We start from the raw sequence: 19,933 nt of genomic DNA, 5'->3' as shown, positions 1-19,933 counted from the left end.
CTCGCTTTCCTGTTTATTAATTATTATTATTATTATTATTATTATTATTATTATTATTATTATTGTATAATATATTTCACAATCATGTGAAGGAGTTGTCATAGGAATCCTGGGAAAAGCTCACAACAAATCTCACTTGCATGGTTTTAATTTAAAACATCTTGAAATCCTATATATTTTACAATATATTCATTAAAAAAAATCTCTAAAGCTTTTGATGATGCTAAAAATATAGAACATGAAAATTCTTATTAGTTCTTATTAGATTATTCTTTATCTTTAATGAATACTGTAGCCTTTAAAGTAGTTACACTGTTTGTCACGGCCATTCCTCCCCCCTCCCTAACAAGCATATCTATTAATTAACAAGATTCACCTGTTGGTCCATCTTGGGGCGGGTTTAAAAGTCAGACTCGTAGATGCAGCTAGCAATACTACAATAGATACTGCTGCAGCTGCTTTTATATTTTATACAGGCGTGTCAGTCAGTCCTAGTTAAACCTTCTGATCTTGCCGTAGTGGCTTGAATCTGGAATGTGAACTTTAACCTCGCCACTTTGGTTTAGTCTTATGTATGGTAGAAAGATTGTATGATACAGTTTAAATGAGACAAAAGTGATTGGTAGTGTGATTATCCTTATAACCGCTTTATGGTGTATTTTAGTATAAGACCAAGTGAGTTTTATATTGTGTATTTCTCTGTTGCTGTTTATTTAGTTTTTTGTAGAATTTTAGTATTCAAGCCTTTGTTTTTTTTTAAAAAATACTTATTGATCTGTGTACCCTGTATGGTTTATTGCTGTATATTTATTTTATTTTACTATACAAAGCTTCAGTTTATTTTACTATGAAGTTACAGATAGTGCTTTGTATATTTATTTTTGGTTTTATTGGACTTTATTTTTAATATGCAAAGCTTCCGTTTTTATACTATCTGATTTTATTCAATCATTTTATGATCATGCTTTTGTATATTTAGAGTTAACAGCCTGTAATTATTCAAATCAGCCCATTCAGTTGTTATGTTTCCCCTGCATGAGTGTTTGTTACTAAACCCATTCCAGTGCCAAAGAAAATAACCTGTCACAGGTGGGTAATCTCCCCTGTATTCATTGAGTGGTGTCCCCTCTCTGGTGTAGTCAGACTTTTATATTATCTCATTTTAGATTATAAAACTTGCTACAGTACTACCTTAAGCATTTACATTTGCTTTAATTTTTATTTTGAATTGTAATTGTCAATAGCTTAGTCAACAACAAAGAAAGGTCATTGAGAATGATTTCTTTCAAAAGTTAAACTTTCAGTTCTTGCTTTTTCATTAATACAAATCGGTGATCTAAATTTTTACAGTAGAAAGTAATGTAGGACTGGATTCTAATGCTGTTTTCAACATAGCATTACTGCTTTGAGGCTGAGTGCTTTAAAGCAGCTTCAAGGTAACATGAATGTTCTGTGAACCCTCCTTTTTAAGCAAGTCTTATACAGTCGGAGGGTGAAAGCACCATAAGTGCCCTAAATGAAGTGTCCATCTATTATGGAAGATATTTACAGAGATGTCATTTTAGCACATATGTTCATTTCCTAAAGAGGTGAGCTGGAAGATATATTTATTGGATTTAACCAGTTAATCTCTGTTCCTTTCATCTCAATGCTGACACACTGTAAAGCAAATGTTTAAGAATTAAACATAAATCTTATGCAACAGGTTAAGCACGCTTTTAGGATTTATATTATATTACTCTAATGTTTCTGTTGTGCTTTTAATGTATAGCCTAAAACAATTAATGTTATAACTAAAATAAGGTGTGCCAATAATGTGCTCTCCTGAAAACTGGTCGTCAAATGCCAAAAGCAATATCCTTACTCAAATAAAGAAAACAACCCTTTTTTCATTGAAATAAAATGTGCTTTATATGTGTCCATTATTATCCTTTAATTTATCCAGACAGAAACCCATTGCGATTAAAGATTTATTTTTGAAGGGTGACCTTGTAAACTGGCAACAATACAGGCAGCATAAAAACCCCATCCTAAAAATAATGCTGTAAGCAGATGAAGGGACTGCACAATGTGCCTCATGAACAAGAAGACCACAGAATGATGAGATGAGTCTTGAAAGCTAAAGGAACAAACAAAGACACTGACATCAGAACAGCATAATCGGACATGCTTGAAAGCGTGAATGAGCCACCACTAAAAATGGTCAAAGCACAGATCCGAAGGAAGTACAGATGAACTGTACAAGTTTATCTGAAGATGCTAATGTGGGATCGATCCACTGAAATGAGGCGTCTTCTTTCTAGCAATGCCCTGTCCTTAAATATGAGTTTGGGAAGGTTAAAACGAAGAAATCTAGCCAACTTGTGTTAGAATTTCACCAGAACACTGACAACAACCCTGTTTTTCTTTACAATTAAATGCCATGGGATAATTAATATCCATAAATTACGCAGGAGGGCTTAGTTCAATATCTGATCCAACCTCCAATGTTACCCTATGGAAGTATCACCTATTTTAGACATTTCCTTGGAGATCTCCCAAACAAATACCATCACGATGAAAATCCTGAGTGGTCCTTACGGCAAATAAACCAATGCAAATTACAATGTGTTCTTCTGTCAAAAACTATTTAAAAGTTAAATTGCATGTAACAGACTTAACTAATGGGGAAGGGATATATCTTTTAATCTAAATGTCTAGGTACTTTAACTGGATACTATGGGTTTGTGAAAGAGTTACTGAGATTAGAATAGAGCCTTGGGTATTAATAGTAGTGCCAGGCCTAATTAAGTACCACTGCTGGAAGTATCTAGGTGTGTGCTGGCTTCTCAGAAAGATCTAATCCTGTACAGTCTATTAAACTGGAGTTATAGCTGGCAGCCAGAACCAAAGTAAAAGCTTTTACTTTGAACATTTTCCCCATTCAAATGGCAGAACACTGCTGTATATTTTATGTAAGGCAACAAAATAAGCAGCACTGAAACATGGGTAGTTTTACAAATCAGTGGGTCTTCAACCTAAATTACTACTGACACATGAATGGGCTGATTTACCATTCTTGTTGGAGGGCTTGCTAATAGCGCCATAAACACGTCGACTTCATAGCAAATTTCTGGTGATGGATTCAAAATACAGCATCAACATTTCTCTGCACACTGAGATAACAGGCATGTCGAGCTGGTTGCAGGAGATTTCTTCTTTAAACTATGTTCTCATGGGAAGTCAGAGACATTTTGATCTCCTTTGAAAGGTAAGAATTCTCTCTTCTTCTCTCTATTTATCTAGTTATGTATATATATCTTGTATAATACCAATATGCTGAAACTTAAAATGAGGATGCAGTCTGAAAACATGTCTCTGTGGCTTTAAAGCTGATAGCAATAGCTTACTGGAATTGAATAATGGTACAGCTGGTGCACTGAGCTTGATTACAAAGGGATTGACTAAATGCGTAAGATTTTTACAGCAAAATAACAACAACAGTTTAAGACTTACAGTACATAGCACCTTTCACAGCAAAAGCCATCCCAAAATGCATTGCAAACAAAACACAACAAAATGCACTAAAAATGCACTAAAAATGACAGGCCAATTTAACTAAATGCTGTTTCAAAACAGTAAGCCTGTAGTCGAGATTATCCTGTGATAGAGAGGAGCAGGACATTCCAGTGTGGGAGCATATGTTCTGAAAGCCCTGCTGTGATGATTTTGCAAATCTTAACACCTATAGTACACGTTTCTAAGGAAGAGAGAGAGCTGATTGTACCAGGTTGTTATTTTCAATCAGCTTAGAAACTGGAAAATTGTTCTTCTATGAAAAAGTGTCATGGTATTTTAAACATGCATACAACATTTTGCATAGTTCTAAAGTTGCTATTATGTGTTTTGTGAGGAACAAATATCTTGTGGTGCATAGCTAAGCTTTTCGATGCTATTTTTGTAATTTCTGCATTATGAATTGTTGCTTGTACGCAAGCTGTGGCAGGGATAGGGTTAATTCCATCCCTGCCAGGACACACAGGTGTAATGTGGCCATTCCCTAATTAGATAATTGAGGGCTAATTGGGGAATGGCTAAATATATAAATGAGCACATATACTTTTTTATGTCTTTTTAACTGATACATTTCACAGTTTTCACAATTATTGAGATAACTGTGAAGATTTACTGAAAACTCTCACACTTCTTAGTCCTGGTTCATAACATAGTAGCTGTAATTAGAAATTTGGTGGGGCATCTGTATTTCTAAGAAGGGTTTACAAAAACAGAAGTATTTTTGTTCTGTAATGAATTTGTAATTTCAATGGTAAAAAAAACAAAAAAAAAACGCTTGGGCTATCACGTTAAATGTATCAGATACCCTGAAGGTTTCCATTCTAATCCAGCCTTTTAGATACTTCTGAACAATGCTGGGTTGCTGCTTTCAGGGACTTTATGTTTTATTATGTCTTGCCCCAATAGCACTTTTAAGTTGCATATCGTAATAAATAAGCCACTTAAACAGAAGAGTCATCTGACTTTAGGCTAAAGAAGGAGAAAAATAATGTTATGGCTGTTGGCCATTATATTACTACTAAAATTACGAGTCAGCATGACATTCTAGTAGCTTTACAGTAAGTTATACTGCTGACAACAATTCAAGCATGAAAATTGGAAAATACAAGCCATATATATATAAATAGATAGATAGATAGATAGATAGATAGATAGATAGATAGATAGATATCTTATTTACTGGTTACCCAATTAATGAATAAAGACAGGTTTAGAAAACTGAATAATAGATACAAAATATATACATTTTACATCATCAGGTGAACATTGCAGTCTCTTGAACTTCCTATTTTCATGACTTAAGCAACAGCAAAATGCTTCCCTTAACTAGTCAAGCAGCACTTGCAGCTGTGTATTCCACCCAAAATAAACTTTAGGGAACCCGCCCTATGCACTTCGCTCTGTCACCCAGATAAAAAAGGAACGAAAATGTTGTGAGTAGATTGTGAAGTCAGCCTTGGTTCAAAGGGGGATTCACAGAAATGTGCTATTTTTATAACTTATTCTAAAAGGAAAGTACAATACAATAATATATATATATATATATATATATATATATATATATATATATAATCAAATAGTTCAAGCTTTATTTTATTGGCCACTTTGTTAGTTTATTAACTTCTAACAGCTTGCATACTAATGATTAAATAAACGTTGTACATTTTGTGTTAATAGTTAGTTAAGGCCAAAAGTTTTGCATCACCTAGAATTTGAGATTGAGACCTAATAAAAATAAAAAAATAAAACTATATGAACATAATTTAGATATTTTATTTTACATCATGAAGTCGCCTTGGATAAAGGCATCTGCTAATAAACAAAATAATAATAATATTAATAATAATAATCAAAGAAACTTCAAAATGATATCACCAAAGTCTACCAGAAGCCATAATAGTAGTACAGTATTTCATGTTACATTTTGAAATGCGTCATTTTTCAATTTTTGTGAGTTTTTTTTAATTATATGGGCAAACTACAAAACCACACATTTCATTCGACTTTATGAATCAACATTTGTTAATTATGCAAAACTTTTGGCCATATCTGTATATTAATCTGTTTATAAACTTATAACAAAACATATAATAAAATTAAACATGTTATTGTTTGCTAAAAAATTCTCCAGTAATATTCTTAAATATGCCTTTAAACATATGTAACCCCATTTGAACGATATGACTTGAAGTTGAGAATCTCGAAGTAGGTATCTGATTGGTTGATACCATTATAGCAATGATACCATTGGTATATCAAAATATGAAAATATTATGGCTGGTACCATTCTATCAATAGCCATTACTGTACCATTGTATTTGCATGTGTGCTGAAATTATCCCCTAGTACAGAACCAATGTAATGAAATTAGAGCTAAAAGACATTAAAAAAACATTACTGTACATTAATCATGTCGCTTTAGGGTTGGGTTTCTGATGGTTCCAGTTGATTACTGGTTGCTATGGAGATATAAAGTTGAATTTGATAAACAAATGAGGATACTATAGCTGAGTCAATACTGTACCTGAATAACACTTCCTCTTTTCGTGTTTAAAATTAGCAACTTGCTTTTTTAAAGACAGTGTCATATATGTTTTAAATTCTTTGTTGCCACCATTTTAATATTATATAAACAAGGCTCAAATTCTAATTACTGTATAAGCAAGTCACACTTTAAGAGAGAATTATGGGAGATCCCAAACCCTTTTTCAAATAAACCTTAAAAAAAAAAAAGCTCAGCAGACTCAACTTTGATATATGAAAAATAAATTGCTCATGGGCGTTGATTCTTTTTGTGAAGAAAAAAGAAATACAAAATAATGACTAATAAAACAATACACAATTACATAAAGGCTTCATACCTAGTATTAGTCATAAAGGAAATGAAAAGACACAATATGAAACCTGTAGCAGCCTGCTAAACAATTTAATGAAGAGAGGACCCAATTTGCAGTAACACAAATATTCTACCCTACTGGCTAATTTATGAATTCATAGTTCTGACTAACTGCCATTGAGACTTCCATGGCAATTTGTTTTGGAATTAAGTTTACTTTATTTTTTTATTTTTTTTTCCTTCAACTGACATGTCATATAACTGGAATTCCAATACTATAAAAGGTAAGGAATTGTTTTGCATTACAATGATGTCATAGCATTTCAGAAACAGCTGCAGAGTTAAAAGAAAGTACAGCCATTATTTATTTATTAAAACTTGTTACACAGGTAAAAAATATTGGCATGTACATTTAAAAAATCCTATTAGAATTAAAGAAAACAAATTCTCCTGTCCAACCAATATGCTAATTGAGCATTAGACATAATGGGAAAAACTCACCCTGCTCTATTTCAATTCTTACCCATTCCTGTAATTAAATGAACAGAAACAGTTAACACATTCATAAAGTATGCTGCCTGTGAATTGGCTTCAACATTTCTTTTGGGTGACTCACTGTTTCAATTGCTTCACTAACTGGTTAGCAACAGCAGACTTCTTATTGCTGTGACACAGCTGCTTCTTGCCAAACTAAATATTGCAGTTTTAAAGTTTCCTCAACAACATGTCTAGAAAAGCAAGACTAGACTTCTGAAATCCTTTGAATAGATTTTGGTTTCAGCTCTTTTCTCATTTACAGAACTGATAACCCAGAAAGAGAGAAGCTTTACAATATTAGATTCCCCATATAGTATTGTCAAAAATACACTGAAGTACATATAAAGCATACCTTAGTACAGTAAACACACATAGATTAATCTGTCAACAAAGGGACTGATTAAACATTTATGGGTGAGACAGATAATTGCTTATTTAAAGTATTGCCATCATCCACTTGACCTGTTTAATATCTGCTCAGATCATTTTTTGCCAAAACTAGTGTAAAATACTTCTGAAAAAGTTTAATGCACAAACAGCTCAACACAAATATGCCTCACTTCTCAATCTCAGAAGTAATTTTTTTGCTGGTGTAATTAGTCAGCATGACAAATAATTATCTAAGCAGAAACAATATAGAATCATATAGAACTTACAAAATAGAATATTTAAATTAAATAAAAAGCAAATGTAAAGTTTCTGTAGTAGGATAGCGTCAATAATGAGACGCAGAGCCAAGAAAGCTGAAGTTTAAAGGGCTCATGAACACATTTATTAACACAAACAGAAGTCAGGAACAAATAAACACGCATAAAGGCCAAAATAAAAGGTTTGTGGTAACTTGGCCAACCACACGCACACACACACACATGCACACACACACACACACACACACACACACACACACACATGCACACACACACACACACACGCATGCATACACACACACTACAGTTAGGGCTTTCCCCTGCCACAGTATCCCTTTCAGCCCAGAGGCCTTCAGGTCATAATTATGAGTCCAAAACAGCACAAATTGTCAAAAGTTATCAGAAAATGGGAGAATCCAGCAGGGTGAATAAAGAGTTAGTTAGGGGCCTCACTGCTTAGACTAAGTTTCTTGTCTTGCCTTACCCTGAGGCTCCAGCACTTGAGCTAGTGACTGCTCTCAGCTGTCACAGCACTATGCTCAATATTGGATGATGGCTGGCAATGCAAACAGCAGAGAAGTGTTAGAATGCCACTTTCCTTTACTCTCCATCCCTTAAGCTGATTGTGAAATATTGTGAAGCTTTAGTGAGGGTGAGAACCTTCCATGTTGCTTTGAGGCTGTAAGAGGTTGCAGTGCCTGATGCATTTACAGTATCTTCATTTATGAAATCGCTAGGTTTTTTTTGTTGCATAAACTGTTGATATATATTTTTACTGTATGTGTGTTTGCGGCTAAGCACAACTGTAAAAAAATGTACAGTATGTTGCAATTGTGTTGGTTTGTCTTTGTGAATATCTCAGAAATAGAAATCAGGAAGTAGAGCAATTCTTAACGTGACTAGATATTTAAAATGTAAACTCCAACGTACCACAGTAGAGTCAGATTAAATACCCATTGTAAAAGAAACAGCAAAGATAAGAGTGTTAGATGGATAATTTGATATGGAAAGATATAAATATGTTAGGTGCCTTTTCATTTTCTCAGGGTGCATTACAAACGAAATACAATAAATTATGTATACAGTCAAGTAACCTACTGAAAGCTAGGGTTGACAAGTGAGTTAAAAAAAAAGGGGCAGCATCTCAAACAGTTGCCTCACTGAGCACCATGCAGAGCAGCAGCATCAGATCTAGTGAATTGAAATCAAAAAAGGTCACAAAGGACTCAAGATCCAACTTTGTGCACATGCTGTGCAAAAGATGTTCCCTGAAGTGGGTGAAGGCCAGCTACTGTTGAATTTCTTAGTAGAAAATAACTCAAAGCTGTATCTCTGAATAGCTTCCTTACTGTACTAACATAAAGGTTAAAGGTTTGTTTTTGATGTCTCATATCAATCAATCAATCAATCTTTATTTTATATAGCGCCTTTCATAGTGGACCACCATCACAAAGTGCTTTACAAGATAGTGAGGAACAATGCATAATACATTAAATACAGTGAAATACAGGGCATAGTACTTTAAATACAAACAGTAAAAAAACAATGGAAATAGATTAAGTACAAGGCTAGGATGTGAATTCTAAACATTGTGGATGTGTGTGTCATAAAGAATCATATGAATAAGATGGAGTGAAAAACCTGAAATAGCAATTTAGACAACAGCTAATAACAGATATCAGACTTAAAGCGCATTGAAAGCAAGAGAGAACAAGTGGGTCTTGAGAGCGAGCGACTGTGGGAGCTACAAACACTGAAGCTGGGAGAGAGTTCCAGAGAGCTGGGGCCATGAAGCCAAAAGAGTGCTTTCCGAGTGTGGTGCACTTTTGCTTGGGTATAACAAGCAAGCCAGAGTTAGAGGACCTCAGCTTGCGTGCAGAGACACAGCGGGTCAGCAGGTTGGAGAGATACTCTGGACCTGCGTGATGAAGGGCCTTGTAGGCAAGCAGGAGAATTCTGAAAGTAATCCTGAACCTTACAGGAAGCCAATGCACCTGGGCAAGATAGGGGGTAATGTGATCATGTTTTTTACATCTGGTAAGGATCCTAGCAGCGACATTTTGAACTAGCTGCAATTGGTTTATGGCGAGTGACGGAAGACCACCATAGAGAGAGTTGCAGTAGTCAAGTCGAGGGGAGATGAATGCATGACAGAGTATCGCTGCATCTGGGTGGGAAAGGTAGGGAGGGACCTTTGAGATGTTTCAGAGGTGGTAGAAGGAGGATTTGACTACAGAGGAGATTTGGGCATCAAAGGACAAGTTACTATCCAGAAGTACACCAAGGGTAAGGCAGCAGCAGACAGTCCAAGGTTCAAGGAAGCAATATTGAGATTCTTGAGTTGAGTTTTCGATCCTACTGGAAGCTCAGCTTTGTTAGTGTTGAGCTGAAGAAAATTGGCAGACATCCAGGCCTTGATGTCTTGGATGCAAGCTGAGAGCCGGACCATGGCAGAGGGACATCCAGAGATTAGTTTTAGGTACAGGTTAAGGTAATGATATGGATCAATAGACTCTTTTCACCCTGGTTGTGTAGACACATGTTTTGGCTATTCTTTCTTTCTTTCTTTTTGTTCATTCTTTCTTTTTCTTTCTTTTTGTTCTTTCTGAGATACAAATCTATTTAGTTTGATGCCAGCTTTCTGTCACACCTAGTTTCAGCCCGAACAAAAACAAATAGCAAGATCACATAGCTGGATAAGCAGAATATCCATCTGTGCTCCAGTGTCCATGAGATATAATGATGTACAGTGACCACTTTGTGCTAGTACATGCATTTAAGAGCCATATGCTAAGTACAGCTATGGCCAAAAGTTTAGCATCACCCTATAGAATTAACTAATTTTGCTTCATAAAGTTGAATAAAACCTGCTGAATAACATTACAGTAACAAATTGAATTACATACTGCTTTGAAGTTTTCCATATACAAACGAAAAACGGACAAAAATTGAAAAATGTGAATATGAAATACTGTACTACTATTGTGGCTTCCAGTACACTTTTGCAGGATGGTTTTGTAGTTTATTTGATTGCATGATGTTAAAATAAAATATCTAAATTATGTTCATATATTATGTTTTTTTTTTTTTTTTAAATGATGTCTCAACCCTAAAATTCTATGTGTTACTAAACTTTTGGCCATTGCTGTAGACTGAATAAACCATGCCTGACTCAGACACCCTGTGTTACTCATAATACCAGTTCCACCTAATTTCCAAATACAGAGTACTCCACCCTAGTTACAAACTTGCAAATTGCCTGAAGCTTTCCTTTCCCTATGTGGAGTGGGTTATGTGCTGTTGTGTTTTTTCTTTCTTAATTGAAGAGAACTATATAATTTGCCAATCTCATTTGAAATCTGCTCAGAAGCTTTAGTAAATATTGATACTGAAAATAATACCATATTGAACTTGTGAGTGTGCAGTTTTGATACAAAACCATGTCATTCTTTACCCGCAGTGTAAATACTAAGTCAATAAGGAGTCAATTCTTGAGTTACTTTCACAATTTAAGCCCTTGCTAGCTAGTTTTGGCACACTGAACTCAGGAAGCCATGTTCTGTGACATCACAGATAAGTTCTGTGTATAAACTAACCACAAGAATGCAGCGTGTCAGCCACTGAGTGAGAACAGAAACAGAGGGGGCTTTCTTAGCTGCTGGAAATTAACACGCGTTGCCTTGTCTGGGGAGCTGGTTGATTTGACAGAGTAAGTTGGAGCCCAGGTGAAGGAGAGGGGCATGTCCTCACAAAACATTTAGAGGGAGTGGTGCTTTAAAACTGAAACTGCTGTATATCAGAAGGTAAAGGCTTTAGACTGAAACCCCACAAGGCAAAAAAAGCTGGGTTTGTTGAACCGAAAACGTTTCCACCTAAAGGTTGGTAAGATGTTTATGTCTGGCTTCTTTTTATAATGATAAAGATAAACAAGTGTGTTGTTAGCATGTGCTTAAGAAATGAGAGTTCTGAATAGCTTCTGTGTTAAATAAAGTGCTTGTGTTGCATTAGTTCTAGTCTGGTTGCATTCCCATTTGAAAAATACTGTATTTCAGTTGAATTAGAATATGTGAGTACCCTCAGGTACAACACTTGATACAACACTAGAATGAGTCAAAGACTTGTACTGATGCCATATGGAGCTGTTTGTTCAGAGAAATGATTTCTAAGCTACATTTAGAAGACTACTCTTACTATTTTTCAGTTAGCCAAGCATACTGTATTCAGGATCCTACAGCATTATGATGTGGTACAGTATTTAAAGTCAATTTAAAATGTAATTTGATTAATAGATATAGATTTTCAGATTAGTTCTAAAAGCACAATAAGCTTGAAGCTTGTGCCTTTGTTGGGAAATGACTTGCTGCTTTGTGAACTTTAAAATAGTTTAATTTTAGAGACTAAGTAACTAAAACGAAGGCTTATCTCTACAACGGACTGTGCAGCTGTGAAAATAACATTTATATTTTTTACAATTTAGGGTTAGAATTGAGGAGTCATTAAAAACAAATTATTACTTGTGGGTTCGCTACAGTATGTATGTGAATTTCGGACTAAATAATTAAATGACGAATGTATTCTTAGGAAAGGGCCCTGTTAATCATGGATTTAAAAACGCTATTCAATTTCACATTACAATAACTACATTTTGCAGTCAACTTGACTTAGATGAAGCAAATGTATTCCGGCACCACACGATAAATTCACAGAAAGTGAAGTCCTAGATGTTGTGGCAGGTTAGATTCGCTCTGAGTCTAAACAAAATAGAAGTTAGCAAAATGATAAGAGGCTTATGAGAATGTTGTTGTGGGAATTCAGTTGTTCAAACGCAGCATTTTTGCTTGTTTAAAGAAAAGAGCAAACGCTATTTTTTTCCTCCCTATCACTGAATCATATGTCACCCTTTAGCATCCTCCAGTTGGAAAACCACGTACTAATGGCAGTTTTGAAGACAGTTGGTTTCTGTGGACTCCCACAGCAGGTATAGAGCAACGTGGCCAGACATAGTCCTGAGCTTCAACAGACCTGCCAGCAAGATTTAGCCCAGACGGCAGAGGTGACCAAACCCCAGCTGGGGTACAGGCCTACCCTTTAGATCAATACTGTCCACACCTCTTATCAAAACAATACATTAAGAATAATTCATAATTCATGTTTGTTTTGTAAAGCCAATGACCCCTATATCCTGCAAGAATGTAGGTTAATAAAACACAAGTGTTAATCTCTACTTGAACAGATCATGCAAAAGTTGTAGTTTTAGATTTGAGTTGTTCATTTTAGCTGGGGCTTTATTTCCTCCCACAGTGTCTAAACTTATCTTTGAGCTTAAGTTATTATACTTCATGACTTTGCCCTCTTGCATAGCCTAACAAGATATTCAAGGTACAAATATTCTACTTCGCAAAGCCTCTCCAGCAAGGTGTGACAGAGAGGTTTATTCTGTAGAATACACACAAAGCCAACTGCTTTAGGCTCCCTTAGTTTTGGTTTCCATTCTCTGTCAAATTACCCAGAGGCAAGGCTCTGTAGAGTGTCAGTACTAAACCCACATCATTCTGCAGCTGGGCTTTCTTAAGCTATTTAACTAAAACTCAGGACAAAGCCAATAATATCATCTTTGTTTTAAAAGAGCGTTCATTCAGCAATAATATCAGGAAACATGTGAACCTATTAAAGAAATTAAACTTTAGCAGTCAGGTACTTGACATTACACCTTCTCAAGACTTTTCTGTCAGTTTTTTTTTAACAGATGCTCTGATGGAAACAGTTTCCTGTTATTGTGGTTGAGTGTTGGAGAGAAGACGTTGCCTGTTCACACATTTGTTATAGATAGCAAGGTTCAACTGACAAGATTATGAAGTCGGTCTTGCAAGGAGGTAGAGAACCACTTGGTAGGCTGGCCAGGCTTCATATTAGAATTAAATACTGAGAACTTTCATGTCTTGAATCTCAGATTAACAACCCTGGGGAGTATAACAACCCTGGGGAGTGTGTGTGCTCAGTCTTTTTTTATGTATCATTATACAATTTTACTACTTACGACAAAGGAAAAGCAAAAAAGACTAGAATGAAGCAAAGCACAGAATATGATAAGCATTGCAAAGAATTCCTGCCTTCAAATGATATGGTAATTGCTGGCATTGTTCTTGGGGGGTCCTTCCTTACACCTTTTCACATCAGTTGAGAGATACCAGGCTCTTATTGTATAATAAAATTGGTTGTCTTTACTTACTGGTGTGGTTGGTATCTTAGATCTATCCAGCAAATGCAGTTCTGGCTAGCAATAAGGGCTAAGCCTGATCATGGGTGGACTGTGGAAGTTCAATTACTGCTCACCCAATAAGAATCAGCATGGAGAGAAATAAGGATATCTGCCTAGGGAAAAAGGGACTGTAGGGAATAGAAAAATAATGGCTTATATTTTTTTCCTCTCTCCATAGAAGTTTCCTTTTTTGAGCACATTCAACTTGCAAAACCTCCTCAAATGTGGGCAGCATGGATTAAAATAGAGCTGGAATACATACAGGACTTCAAGAACACATTTCCTGGCAGACACACTTTTGAGTAAGCAGCTAGGTTAATTGCTGAGAAGTAACCAGCACCCGAGCCATCAAAATCAAAACAGCTACTTCAGGATGTGGATGGAGATGAGGACATCTATATTATACTAGTAAGACTTTTTTTGAGGTGACGGGTCCACTGAGGTTGATAGAGTGTCCTTGGATACCTGTGGTCCAGCAAGCTGTGACTCAGCAAGACCAACACACAAGAAACCAATAAGTCAAGTTGGTGCAGTTTGCATGTTTTACTTAGCGGTGTCTACCAAAGGCTGGTGGGTTGTCATTGTTTTATCAATTTAAAACCTGAGGGTTCATTTATATAACCACACATTGAAATATGGAGGACAAAGTGCTCTCATTTTTCAATGACTTGTGGAACATCGCCAGCACCAAGCACAAAGAAGGGCTTTACAACACGGTCTGCCTGGTGGTCTTGCTGGCCCTACCTTTAGTGGTGCTCGTGACCTCCCTGGTAGTGTGCTTTCACTGCTGCTGCTGCCAACGCCGGCCCTGCTGCTCCTGCTGTGGCAGCCATGATGGACCACCGCATACGAAGATGGAGAAGAAAAAGAAAAATAACAAAAATCGTAAATCTGACGACCTTTGGATTTCCGTCAAACCAGGGCCGATGACGCCAGATAGGATGGCATTGACAATGGTCTAGCAATTGAAAACCTTGTATGGACACATGTGGACCTAAGATTTTTTATTTATTTAAAAAAGCTTTTAATGGACTAGTACAGTCACACTTTAGCCACCTCACTTATTGCATCTAAGTAGAGACTTGCGCTTTGTTTCAATGGGAATACCCTAGCTAGCTCCTGCCCTGTTGCAATTTACTTATTCCTTAAATTCAGTATCACGTTCAGGAGATTATCACACTGTGTTGTAAGAAAGTGTAAATGATGTGTGGTGGAGTTTCCTAGAACGCAGGCCACCACAAAGGGCAGCATTCTGGAATCCACTGAGGCACTTCTCAAGGATAGATGTTCTGGGACAAAAGGTACAAACAGTGTGTGCTTGTGTGTGTATGTGTATGTGTATGTGGGGGGTCCCCAATGATGATTGGCCCTCATTTAAAATAAAAATTGAATTTAAAGTTTTATTTTACTTCTAGGCCAACAGTATTAATTGTTTGATCCAAACCCTATAATAAGCTCCCTGTGGCAGCGCTAGTGGATTTAAAGAGATGCTATTCACTGTTGAGCCTCAATGTCCTATGAATAATGTCAGTTTTACCACTGGGTGTAGGGTATTAGCATTGATGTTCCAGGAATATAAATTATCCGTCACAAGGGTTCATGCCATTGTTTCAGCTGAAATAAATAGTCAGTTAAATCTGTATTATGTCTGAGACTTTGTCTGTGCCCTTCAGAGGCTGAGCATATTGCTCAGTGAGCGTTTGGTCAATAGATTTCAATTTTGAGTTAGTAAAAAAAAGGAGGGGCTGGATTAACGGAAGCAATTTCTACCTACCTTTTTGGGATTATGGAACTAAATGAATTTGGAACAATACTTATTGGCCCAGTGCAAATCTAACATGACTGTGGAACAGTTTTAAAAGGGTTTCTTTTTTTTCATCCAAGTATGGGACAGTATCAGTATAGATCCTAAGTGAAACTGTTCTCACTGTGTTTGTCTGTCTAGTACTTTTTAGTATTTTAGTTTTTCAACCCTGCAAACAGAATGAAATCTCTTTAAATACAGATCTCCTTGTTTATAAATGTTATTTATAATAGTATAAATATTAACTACTGTTTACGGACTGTATCTCCTACTGCATGAGCATTAGATTTCTATTCTGATAGACAGTATTTTAGTTCTAATTACTGTAATTCTTATGTGGTATTCTGAGAGTTTAAAGCCATATAATGTATTTTTCTACATCTGTATTGAATTTTGTTTTGTTTGAAAGTAAACTATCGCGATATTTTAATAAACTGTTTGAAAAGAGTGCATATGAAAATTCATTTTACGTAAAGAAACATTTTTGTGTTAAAGGTTAAAGTCATGATTGAAGGAAATGCAACAATCACTTAATTTCTCATCTTTATTTCCAAACATGAACCTACACCCTTTTCTGGAGGTGGAGCTGTTAATACACTGTACGTTTCTTTTACTAGACTCTGTGGCCTTCACTGTTCAGCGCACACTCCAGGCATTTTGTGCAAACATTTCAGCACACAGTTTATTAATCATTTCAATTGTAAGAAATGTTTTTTTTTTGTTTTTTTTTTTTATTGAGAACCATGAAAATGTTTACATCATCATTTTTGAACCAGCACTTTATTTATATTCAGAATGCATCCTAACATTATTCCACCCTAAAGGTATAGTCCTGCAATATTGTCTGAGGTACTGTACTATAAATAGAAATCTAATTAGACAAAAGACTGATATATTGGAGTGCTTTTGAACTTTGCTTTAATATTCTGTTGTGTTCATTGTGTCCATTCAATTTTAAAAGCTTACATTTACTCTTTATAGTATTTTTAGTCAGTACAATCTAGCAGACATTAATTAAGTGCATTAATTAAAGTTATCTGAACTTTGGGGTAAGAAAACAATGGTAAAATCATTTCAGAATGCCCAATTTGATTATAAAGTTATTTGTAATAGTACATAGACTAAATAAATGTCTGCTTTGGACTGTCATATCTAGTTAAAATAAGCAACTTGTGTTTTAATGAACACCCACCAAAGCATAGTTCTTAAACTAGAGTAGTGGATAAAGCATCTGTTTAAAAAAAAAAAGAAAAAGTAATATTTACATTAGGTGTCTCTAACTACACTGTAAATACTGTAAAGCCATAAATATTTGCTACCAAAATATTTGGCGAATCACACCCAGAAAACCTATTTTGCTCCAGAAATGTTGGCAACCTGTTGCAATATATGAAGTATTATATTGTTAATGGAATCTGATATTCGTGCCAAAAATATGTATGGCTTTACAGTACACTGTAGTAATATAGTAATTTTACTAATGGGTGTGTAGGTACATGAACTAACATATTTGATAAAAAGAGAAAAAAGTGATTTTACACTGTATTTACAAATGCAGTTAGTGTAATTACAGTTTAGTTAAAGACACTTAATGTATTACCCGTAGTTATAATACCGATATTAATTATTTTAAAAAGTTAGTAATAATTTGATGGTATACTAATGAAATGCAGTTTAATGATTTATTTACATGTGATGATAACCATTCTATACAAACATCAACAGATTATATTGATTCTAATGATGATAATTCGTACCAAAAATACTGAACATGCAAATGTATAAAACTATGGTGATGTAAACTTTTTTAAAAAAGCTATTTAAAAAAATGAAATATATAGTTGCAAAAAGAGTTGAAATAAAGTCTCTCAGTAACTGGATCTCAATGGTAACAGGGCCAATACATTTTGCTAAAAGTAAGTGCCTCTATTCATGTGACAAATGAAAAAAGTGAGATTCCTGGGCTACTCCTCCACATTAAAAAGTGCATTTCAGTTTCTATAATACTTGTATAGAATACTCCCAAGAAATGTACAGGCTCAGAATGATGATTGACTGCAAGCTTCACAGGAATACATCTGGAATAACTGAATGCAATAAGCGGACAGTGCCTAGAGGGGATGCGTTCAAAGTAAGATTGCTGCACACATTAACTGATCCAATCAAAGCAGCACCCCAGCAGGTAATAGTTTGGGACTTTCCTGGGAGACGCACATTGAAAATGCCTGTAAGAATGTATATGTGGCTGGTAGTGTAGATGTCCTACATTATGCACCTATTGTTTTCTTTGATGTAAGGTTGGTAGGCTTTTGCACACTGCACTGTGATAATGAGGCAAACTACTGCAATCTTATTTCTGCTACAAGGTTAATAAACCTCAACCTTTGAAATAGTCATTGTCAGGAGGAAATGTAGTCAGAGGTGGTTCTTATGTAGTTAGAGATAAGAACCACCATGAGATACATGCTTCAGAACCTCTATTGTCAGATATTTTTACTTTGAAATGCATAACTACTGTACATAAATAATTATTCTAATTTATTGCACGACTCTGTTGTTTAATAATATCTCTGAGCAAATGTTCAGCTAAGAAAAGTGACATATTTCACATAAACAAATGGCTTGCATAGAGGTTTGCATAGGTGCCTATGGATTAAGTGGTAATTTATGTAATCCCTGCCACACTTTACAGTATATACAAATCTGAGATGAGTATCATGGGACAGGCTGGCCAAATTGCGGGACCAAAGCTAACCATTTTGCCCCACAGTTCTCCTGCTGAGCTGGGCCCTACCAATTATAAAAGACCATACAGTGAAAAGAACAGTGCAGCCCCACTACCATTGAAATGCATTCTAAACTGAGCAGTCCTGATGATCCTAATATTATAAGCTTATTGTTTGAATTTCTTTTTTTTCTCATTCGGTTCTCCTCTTTCCCCTGCCAGAGAGGGACCTCTTCTTCCTCCCGAGCACAGGGTTTTCACTGTAGATGCGGGGTCTGATTTTCATTTCTGCGAAGGGGATGGAGAACTCATGTCCCTTCCATGGCTTCCAGTTCACTCCCTGTGGGCAGGAAAGGGACCATTAAACACTGACTAGGAACAGCAAAACACACTGGGAGAAACTAAATGAATAGCTTTTCAAACTGACCCTGCATACTCTTATCTTAAAGGCTTTTTTTCTGCAGCTTTAATTGTGAGAATATTTATACTTATGTTTACAGACAAATGTACTGTACATGTAGTTATCAGCTTGGGACCGGTTGACTGGGCACTTTCCCAGAATTCAAGCTAACTTTTTAAATCATTGTTGTTTCCAAGATACTGAACTAAATCCTCTGCTGCCATCTTCTGGCCAGAAATGACACTGCAGTTCTAAAATAATCCATTCATCATATATATATAGATATATATACATACACTCAGGATTCGGTCAATCACCGACAAAAATAACCATTTTGCGATTTTGCATTTACAAATTAACAAAGATTGAAATGAAAGGTTATTTTGGTCTTTGAGCTAATTATTTTGATAAAATTGCGAAATGTAAAATACCAAACAAGCAAAGAACAAAACACAAAACAAGAGACAGCTTCTTCGGTCTTTGAGTAAAGCGATATATTCAAATTGCGAAATGTGCTTTGAGCAAATGCACAGTTCTCGAACAGATTTTGAAGATGCTGCTCAATCTGTGAATAGAAATTAATTGTTGGGTTGTTAAAAATGGGCATCAACTAAAATACAAACTTAATACAATTTTTTTTATTTTTTTATTGCATGAACATAAAATCAGTAAATGATATTTATAAGATACAAGTCATCGATTTATTATGTATGTATTTATTATTTATGCAGGAAGTTAACCCAATGAGACCGTGGCCTCATTTGCATCAAACATTAAACTTCAAGTGAGTTTGAAATAATGTTTGCCTTGTTATTTATAAAACACAGTCTTCCCTCAGGTCAATAATTTATTGTAGCCCTCCTCTCCAGTCCAGATTTACTATGTATATATGTTAATGAGGGGCAGCAGTGTGGAGTAGTGGTTAGGGCTCTGGACTCTTGACCAGAGGGTTGTGGGTTCAATCCCAGGTGAGGGACACTGCTGCTGTACCCTTGAGCAAGGTAATTTACCTAGATTACTCCAGTAAAAAACCCAACTGTATAAACAGGTAATTGTATGTAAAAAAAATAATGTGTAAAAAATAATGTAATTGTATGTAAAAATAATGTGATATCTTGTAGCAATTGTAAGTCACACTGGATAAGGGCGTCTGCTAAGAAATAAATAATA

General features: G+C 35.5%; 2 protein-coding genes across 8 annotated transcripts in view; one reads left to right on the top strand and one right to left on the bottom strand.

Moving 5' to 3' along the window:
• The first annotated feature begins 2,858 nt into the window (after nucleotides 1-2,858).
• LOC117403840 (uncharacterized protein KIAA0040-like) lies at nucleotides 2,859-16,088 on the top strand. 5 transcript variants are annotated; one of them, XM_059031669.1, is made up of 2 exons: nucleotides 2,859-3,250; nucleotides 14,013-16,088. In XM_059031669.1, the coding sequence occupies exon 2, from the start codon at nucleotides 14,470-14,472 to the stop codon at nucleotides 14,794-14,796; it is 327 nt and encodes a 108-aa protein (XP_058887652.1). In that variant the 5' UTR covers nucleotides 2,859-3,250; nucleotides 14,013-14,469; the 3' UTR covers nucleotides 14,797-16,088. The 5 variants fall into 5 exon arrangements, with proteins under 5 accessions (XP_058887652.1, XP_058887653.1, XP_033862201.1 ...); XM_059031670.1 differs by lacking the exon at nucleotides 2,859-3,250 and adding an exon at nucleotides 6,657-6,675; XM_034006310.2 differs by lacking the exon at nucleotides 2,859-3,250 and adding an exon at nucleotides 11,193-11,284.
• A 241-nt stretch (nucleotides 16,089-16,329) lies between these two features.
• Nucleotides 16,330-19,933, bottom strand: part of LOC117401662 (tenascin-N-like) — a 35,847-nt gene continuing 32,243 nt past the window's right edge. For all 3 annotated transcript variants that reach the window (XM_059031667.1, XM_059031668.1, XM_034002449.3), the window contains one exon: nucleotides 16,330-18,703. In XM_059031667.1, the coding sequence (XP_058887650.1) occupies nucleotides 18,557-18,703 (147 nt within the window). In that variant the 3' untranslated portion in view covers nucleotides 16,330-18,556. The remainder of the gene's footprint in view (nucleotides 18,704-19,933) is intronic.

This window comes from Acipenser ruthenus, chromosome 10, assembly GCF_902713425.1.
Source record: "Acipenser ruthenus chromosome 10, fAciRut3.2 maternal haplotype, whole genome shotgun sequence".
Lineage (NCBI taxonomy): Eukaryota > Metazoa > Chordata > Actinopteri > Acipenseriformes > Acipenseridae > Acipenser > Acipenser ruthenus.
The sequence above is the reverse complement of the archived record's forward strand: the minus strand, read 5'-3'. Positions and strand labels throughout refer to the sequence as shown.